General features: G+C 47.2%; 1 protein-coding gene across 1 annotated transcript; it reads left to right on the top strand.

Moving 5' to 3' along the window:
* Positions 1 to 3,264: 3,264 nt before the first annotated feature.
* On the top strand, positions 3,265 to 3,795 carry LOC110682838. The gene has a single exon (XM_021859184.1). It carries the CDS (start codon positions 3,265 to 3,267, stop codon positions 3,793 to 3,795), a length of 531 nt encoding a protein of 176 aa, XP_021714876.1.
* Positions 3,796 to 8,398: the final 4,603 nt, after the last annotated feature.

The raw sequence follows: 8,398 nt of genomic DNA, 5'->3' as shown, positions 1-8,398 counted from the left end.
GGTAACTTACGGGTTACGAAGAAGGCCAACGGATAAAGATGGTTGTGTTTTACGCCGAGCCTTGCGTTAATTTGGACAGAGTCCAATCAAATGTCTAAAACCTAGTTACTATGCGTCGTGTGAAGTCGCGTGTTAAATGTTGACAGTTTCCGGATGTCTTGGCACAACAAGTCTCATATGAGGCAACTACATTATGCATGTGTGGTAGGGGTGTTCAAAAAAATCCAACCCGATTGTCCCGCCCCGATTTCCCGATGACCCGGTAAATACCCGATGGGAAATTTGGGAGAAAAAACTGTTTTTCTGGGACGGGTACCCGACCCGGGAAAATTGCATGTTATCCGGGTCGGGACATGGGCTGCGTTTTTTAAATCCCGGGTACCCGAATTTCCCGAAAATAAATTAATTTAAAAAAATTTAAAAAAACCCCTCTTCAAACTTAAGCCCAGCCCATTAGGGTTCTCAACTTCTCATTTCTCAGAACCTCATCTGCCGCTCTTCTCTCTCTTCCTCTTCTTCTCTCTTCTCTTTCTTTTCCTCTCTCTGCTTCGCGGATCTTCCTTTCTGCTTCACGGATCTTAGTGTTGAGGGTAAAAATACCCTATACACGTGGACCAGTCCCAAAGCGACACGTGGACCAGTCCCAAAGCGACACGTGGACCAATTAGAGGGCGACACGTGTCACTATGGGAAGATGCCACGCGTCCAGCTTAAAAGCCCTCAAAGGGCTCAGGCCAATTCTGTAGCGACACGTGGCCTAATGAGACGGTGACACGTGTCGTTACAGGAAGATGCCATGTGTTTAGGGCATACATGACCCCTCAGATCAGCACGTAAAAGAGGCCTAATTACATCAGGGCCCAAATCCCGAGAGATATCATTGAAAGCCGCAAAGCGGCGCCCCCAAAGAAACACGTGGCGTTCTCCGGTTGCGCAGCCAATGACGTCACGCAATTTTAGGGTACAAACCCTAAAAAGGGGCACAAGCTCCACCCCTACAAATACCCCAATCATTTATGATGGGAGGGGTGGATTAAGACATTACAAGAAAAAGAGCATTAATAGCTCCAACTTCTCTTTACTTTCTCTCTCTAGCCTTTTCCGTTTCCGATCACTGACTTGATCTTCGGAGGCGAATATTCTGACAAACGGAATATTCGTTGTTTTGCAGGTTTATCAGTCTCGTTGCTAGAAGAACGTGACCAGTATCCGAGGAAATCCAAAAAACACCAGAAACATTTGGCGCCGTCAGTGGGGATACTCGTACGTTATGGCAATAGACGGTCAAATACCTAATCCGGGCGAGGACGAACATGTAGAGGATATAATCCCTACAATCCGTACCAGCGATCCGCTGATTGCCACATTTCAAGAAGCTGATGACCCTCCCGTTACCGCAGCCTCTCTGAAGGCCGCACTCAACAAGCTCCGGAAGGAGTTTGAGAGCAATGGAGCCTCTACCTCGAGGCAGCCGCCCAGGAGAGAGGGATAGAGGGCTCCAAAGAAAGCACAAAGCAAAGCGGCTAATGCAACGGACGCAGGGAACACCCCCTTTCGTAGGCCGACTGGAAGGTCCCCAAGGGTACCGCGGACAAATTTCTCTGATCTGTTGGCGAAAACACAGTCGGTTGGGGGGAGGAGTAGGCAGCCTCGAAGAGAGGAGCCTGAGTCGTCTAGACGATAGAAGGACGCAAGGGATTACCTTCGGCATAAGCAGCGGGAACGTGCTGCTTACTCGGACACGGCCTCAACCCCAACTATGCCGGATGATTTTTCAAATCATTCTCTCTCCCAACATACCAACATGGCCATCTCAAGTCGAAGTCAAGTTGTCCGCACTCCAACTCATATTTCAGTCGTCCGCACTCCAACTCCTATTCCAGTTCAATCACTTCAATATCAACCTCCCCAGGGATTCAATGGCTTGATGCAGCTGAATCCTCAAGTCTTCGGACAATATGGGCCATGCGGGCAGACGTACGACTAGGCTCCCTACCTGGCTGGACCGTCCGTGCAGCCACAGCCAATTGATTGGCAGATGCGCCTGCTGACTCTGGGAGATAAGCCGCCTCCGTTTTCGCAAGATATTTTAACTGCCCCTCAGCCGCCGAAGGTGAAGAGTGTACTTGTGGGAGCTTATGATGGTACGGGCAACCCAGAAGAACACATCACCTCGTATAGAAACTTGATGTACCTGCAAAGTGTAGATGATGCTACCTGGTGCAAATGCTTTCCGGCCACTTTGAAAGGTGTGGCATAGGATTGGTTCAATAGCCTCCCGGTCGGATGTATCAATTGTTTTACTACTCTTAGTTTGTTGTTTGTGGGAAATTTTTCATACAACATACCGTCTCGAAAGACTAGCCTTAATTTGGCAACAATCGTTCAAGGGAAGAATGAGGGCCTACGGTCGTACGTCCAGCGATTTAACCAAGAAAAAGCCCAAATTCATAATCTACCGGATGAAATGGCTTACTCTGAATTTCTCCGGGGATTAAGGCATAATGGTATTTAATTTGACCTGGTAAGGAAAAAGATTCGGACATACACAAGTGTTTTGCGAGAAGCCGAAGCCTATATTGAAGCGGCGGACTTTTGTTCGCTCACAAAATCAGAAGCGCCGGCCAAAAGGGCTGAGAAGAAACATTCTCAGCAAGACTCGGCCGGCCAAAAGAAAGAAGGAAAAAAGAGAAAAGAAGTCTGGGTGGCCGATGGCCAGCCACAGAAGTCCAAGAAGGTCAAGACGTACAAGCCCCAGTATGAGTTCAACAAGGACTGTTATTCTATTTTGATGGAAATCAAGGATAAGTTTGAGTTTGAAAAGCCACAGCAGCCGCTGAGAGGCTCGGCTTAATACAGGAACAAGAACAAGTACTGTCATTACCACAAGGACATGGGACATGACACGAACGATTGTATCAATTTGAAGAGACTGTTGGACAAGCTAGTCGAGAAGGGCATGCTGAATTCTTATGTGACGAAGTCCAAATTTACTTACACACGGAAAAAAAACACGTCCGAGAAGAGGTAGAAAAATGATAAGAACAAAGACAAGGAAGATGATGGCAATAGCACTGACTCAGGCTTTGTGGCCGTGATATCAGGAGGCTTCGCCTCAGGCGGCCCAACCATGAAAGGGATCAAGCAGGACGCCTGAAACTTGGGAAAGGTGATGCAAATGGATGCAGTAAAGGCCGAACCCTTTCCCGAAGTAATCATCAGCGAGGCTGACCGGGGGAGGTCAAGGCTCTGCACAATGATCCCATGGTATTCATCATGAAGATAGCCAATTTGAAGGTTGGACGGATATTGATTGATACGGGTAGCTCGACTGACATCATCAGCTTGGCCGCCTTGAAGAATCTAAGCTTCCCAGAGGATGCTCTTCAGGACATCACTCACCCATTGGTAGGATTTAGGGGGAATATTATCCACCCAGTTGGGCGGATAGACCTACCCGTCCGCTTTGGGCAAAAAGGGGAAGGAAGAGATATGGTTGTCCGCTTCCTGGTTGTAAAAGAGTTGACTGGATATAATGTCATACTCGGCCGTCCTACACTGAACGCAGCCAAAGCAGTCATTGTACCTCATCTAATGCTGCTGAAGTTCGAGAGGATGGACAGAAAAATTGGGACAATCCAAGGAAGTCAGAAAATGGCTAAGGAATGTAATCAGTTGGCCGTTAAGCCTACAGCGCGCGGACCAAAAGTATCCGAACAGAAAGAAGAAGGAACCTCACTCCCAGCATACCAGGTCGGCCAAAAGCGTAAGGCGGCCAAGATAGAGCAAGCATAACAGCTAAAGACTATCGGTCGGCTAGAAGAGCTAAGGCCCCAGCCGGCTGGCAGTCACCAAGACATAGTGCTTGACCCCGATCAACCAGATCGGACGGTTAGTGTGGGCACTATAGCTTTAGGTATGCTTGGGGATGAGTTAGTTCAACTGCTGAGAAAATTCAATGATGTATTTGCATTTGACGTTGGTGAGATGCCAGGAATAAGCCCTGACCTGGCCGTGTATAAGCTGGCTGTGAACCCAGCCGTTAAACCTGTCCGCCAGAAGAAAAGAAATCATGGAGAAGAGAGGAATCAGGCGGCCGCAGCTGAGGTAAAAAAGCTGCTGGACGCCGGTTTCATTCGACAATGTTATTACCCGGACTGGGTAGCTAATGTAGTTCTCGTGAAGAAGCCGAATGGAACTTGGAGAATGTGTGTGGATTACACCGATCTGAACAAGGCATGCCCTAAGGATAGCTTTCCCTTGCCCAGAATCGACCGCCTGGTTGATTCAACGGCCGGGCATGCCCTGATGAGTTTTATGGACGCATACTCCGGATTCCATCAAATTCCCTTATGGGAAGAAGATCAAGAGAAAACAGCGTTTGTAACTAAGTAGGGGTTGTACTGTTACAAAGTTATGCCATTCGGCCTCAAGAATGCCCCAGCTACCTTTCAACGACTTGTTAATATAGTCTTCACAGATCAGCTCGGCCGGAATATGGAGGCGTACATTGATGACATGATTGTCAAGTCAAAAGAGCCGGCCGACCACATGAAGGATCTGCGAGAAACTTTTACCGAACTCAGGCGGCATAAAATAATGTTAAATCCAAAGAAATGTGTCTTTGGTGTTGAGTCCGGTAAATTCTCGGATTTTTTATTGATCAACGTGGAATTGAAGCCAACCCTGAAAAGATTCAAGCTGTCCTGGACATGAAGTCACCAAGGACGATTAAGGAAGTACAAAGATTGACCGGCTGTTTAGCAACACTTGGTAGATTTCTGTCAAGATCAGGGGATAAGTGCCGTTATTTCTTTCAAACCATCAAGAAGAAATCCATGTTTGAGTGGACAAAAGAGGCCGAGGAAGCATTTGTATAGCTAAAAAGCTACCTTCATACATTGCCTCGGCTCGTCAGTCCACTCAAGAATGAGAAGCTATTTATCTATCTCGCCATCTCTGAACACTCTCTAAGTGCCGTCCTGCTTGCAGAACGGGACGACCACCAGATCCCAGTTTATTTTATCAGCCATGTACTTCACAACGCCGAGCTGAGGTACCCCCCTATTGAAAAATTTGGCTTGGCATTGTACATGGCATCGAAAAAGCTGCGGCCGTACTTCTTGGCACATTCAATTGTGGTCTACACAGACCAACCTCTGAAGAAGCCATTTACAACTTTAGAGGCAAGTGGTCGTATGCTCAAGTGGGCCTTGGAAATGAGAGGCTTTGACATTACGTTTGAGCCAAGAAAAGCAATCAAGGGACAATCCTTTGCTGATTTTTTAGCTGAGATGACTCGGCCTGATCTTCAGCCGGCCGGAGACCAGATCTGGAAGGTGTTCGTGGACGGTAGTGCAACAGCTACCGGGTGTGGTGCAGGTGTCATATGTCAGTCTCCCAAGGGAGATAAGTTTGAGTATGCTATGAGATTTCAGTTTCAAGCCTCTAATAATGAGGTCGAGTATGAAGCCCTCCTGGCCGGCCTTAGAATGTGTAAGGCGGCAGGAGCAACAAAAGTGGATGTAAGTTCGGACTCTCTACTTGTAGTCGGCCAGGTGAACGGAGACTTTGAGGTAAGGGAGTCGGCTATGATGAAATATCTGAAGATTGTCAAGGAGGAGGCTAAGGGCCTAGATCATTTTACTCTGCAACAAGTTCCTCATTCGTCTAATCATCAGGCGGACGCCCTCTCTAAATTAGCATCCTCAACATCATGTGATACCCCCAAATTAGTATTTTGGGAGGTAAAGGAAAGAAGGAGTATTGATGTCGAGCCGGTACATATCATTGATAGAAGCTCCACTTGGATGGCGGGATCATTTCTTATCTAAAGGATGGATTACTTCCGGCCGATCCTAAAGAGAGCTGGCTGATGAAGAAGAGAGCGGCCTGGTTCGAAATGAAGCAGGGGGAGTTTTTTAAAAAGGCATTTGTGAAGCCGTACCTGAAATGTATTACTCCTGAGAAAGGGCATGATGTCCTGGACGACCTTCACCAGGGGCAGTGCGACTCTCATATTGGAGGACGAGACTTGGCTGAAAAGGCTGCCCATCTGGGCTACTACTGGCCGAGCTTAAAGTCGGACGCCATGAAAATGGTGAAAAAATGTGACAAGTGCCAGAGATTTGCAACCTTGATCCATCGCCCTGCTAACAGTATGTCGGCCATAAGTAGTCCGCTCCCCTTTGCCAAATGGGGGATGGATATCTTAGGGCCGTACACGCCAGCATCTTGTCAAAGGCGTTATGTGTTTGTAGCAGTAGACTACTTCACAAAGTGGGAGGAGGCCGAGGCTGTACGAGGCATCAAGTGGACGGATGTTTCAGCCTTCATATGGAAGAGTATCATTACACGTTTTGGCGTTCCTCAGTCTATGGTGTTCGATAATGGGCCCCAGTTCGAAATGCCTCAACTTAAGGAGTGGTTGGAATACCAGGGCATAGCTCATTGCTTTGCTTCAGTTGGCCGACCACAAGCCAACGGCCAGGTAGAGGCATACAACAAGTTGATCTCTAATGGTATCAAGCGCAAGCTTGAAAAGGCAGGCGGCCTATGGGCTGATGAGTTGGTCAATGTATTGTGGTCCATACGAACAACGGCTAAGAGCTCCACAAAGGAAACCCCATTCTTTTTGGTATACGGCGCTGAGGCTATTCTCCCAATTGAGATGTATGAGCCCACTCTTAGGGTGATGCTATATGATGAAACGGCCAATTGGGAAGCCATGAAGACTGCCCTAGACTTCCTTCCAGAAGCTAGGGGCAATGCAGCGCTTAGGCATGAAATTTATCGCCTAAGGATGACAAGGGCATACAATCGTCGAGTGTCAAAGCGTCCGCTAAAAATGGGAGATCTGGTCCTAAGGAAAATGGAGGTTGTGGGTCGGGCAAATAAAGATGGAAAGCTGACCCCAAACTGGGAAGGGACGTATCGAATCAGTGAAGAAGTCCGAGATGGTACTTACCGTCTCGAAGCCATGAACGGTCATCAGATTCCGCGTACATGGAACACTGACAACTTGAAGAAATATTATGTTTTAAGTTTTTTTAGTACTTAGCCAAAAGCTGTATATACAGCTAGGTCTGTTGACCGAGCAATGTAAGCCATACGGCCACAACAATATAATTTTGACAAATTAATGAAAAGTCAAACGTTGTTATATTATTTTCCATTCTACTTATGCTTATTTGAACTTTCATAGTCTACGCAGAAACGCCGCGTGAAACTTGTAACTAGGTTGCTTGCAACACAGCAACCCGGTCGTAAAAAAAAATAATAAATAAATAAATAAATAAAAATGAGTGACTTGACCTTAAGTCACATGTATACGTCCGTTCCTCACTTAGACGAATGGAAGGTATCCTATGAAACCCCTCTAATGGGGCAAGGGCATACCTAGGCATTCTAGCCCAGCCAAACTTAGAAATTTTAAGTTGAGATAATACTTGAAATTTTTTGAGCATGTCCGAGCGATAGTTTCAACGGACAACTCGCATAAAGCCAATCAAACGGCCAAATAATATGTTGATTCGGCGTATCACCTAGTCCAAGGGCAATCATTACTATGATTTGATTAACTTACTAGGAGTCATACCCCCCAAGGTATAAACTCTACCAAGTCAATCAAACCATTCAAAATATGGACTAGGCGAACGCCGAATAAAGGGGCATACCCCCCCCCCCATTGTACGAAAACGCAAAAACGTGCAAAAAAAGTACGCGTACGAAAATGCAAAAATGTGCTAAAAGTATGTAAAATTTGCTTAGTATGAAATAAATAGAAAGGAGAACTTGAATTAATAAAAGACCGCTCGAAGGGCGGCAAAATATCTTACAGAAAACCGCTCAAAAAGGCGGCAAATAAAGAAAGTAAAAATTGACCAAAAAAGGCAGAACAAAGAGCTGATATCAAGGGGCGGCTGGGGCAGAAGCTGGATCCTGGCCTTGGACGGGCTCTTGAGAAGCGGCAAGGGACGCATCCTCAGCAGGCGCCTCCTTGCTCTCCACTTCACCGTCATTGCCGGCCGCCACTTCTTCATTTTCCTCATCCTCTGAGGTTGTTGGTATGACGTCCAGCTCAGGAGAAGGCTGTCCGGCCTTCTTAGCCTCTTCCCTGAGGCAGACGAAGTTGAGGCGTTTAGTGAAGCGCTCTTGATAAAAGGCCGCCTCACCCTCGTCCACCATGAGCTCGAACGCCTCGAAGAAGTGGCTCTTCAGCCTATCCTCAGCATTCTGTTCAATGCGGACGACCTCGCCTGCGCTAGGGGCCTGAGGTGTCTTCAGTTGTAGAGTTAAGTCCTCAACGGACTTTTTTAAAGTTTCCACCTCGGCCTTAAGCGCGTTCGCCTCGTCCAAGGCCTCCTTCAATGTTTTTAGGCTAAGGCCACCTCACTTT

The sequence above is a fragment of the Chenopodium quinoa genome, unplaced genomic scaffold (genome assembly GCF_001683475.1).
Source record: "Chenopodium quinoa cultivar QQ74 unplaced genomic scaffold, ASM168347v1, whole genome shotgun sequence".
Taxonomy (NCBI): domain Eukaryota; kingdom Viridiplantae; phylum Streptophyta; class Magnoliopsida; order Caryophyllales; family Amaranthaceae; genus Chenopodium; species Chenopodium quinoa.
Note: the sequence above shows the minus strand (reverse complement) of the source record. Positions and strands in the feature narration are given on the sequence as shown.

What these genes read in the sequence shown, in the direction of transcription:
- LOC110682838 (XM_021859184.1), top strand. Translation starts at nt 3,265, where the DNA reads ATGGTATTCATCATGAAGATAGCCAATTTGAAGGTTGGACGGATATTG.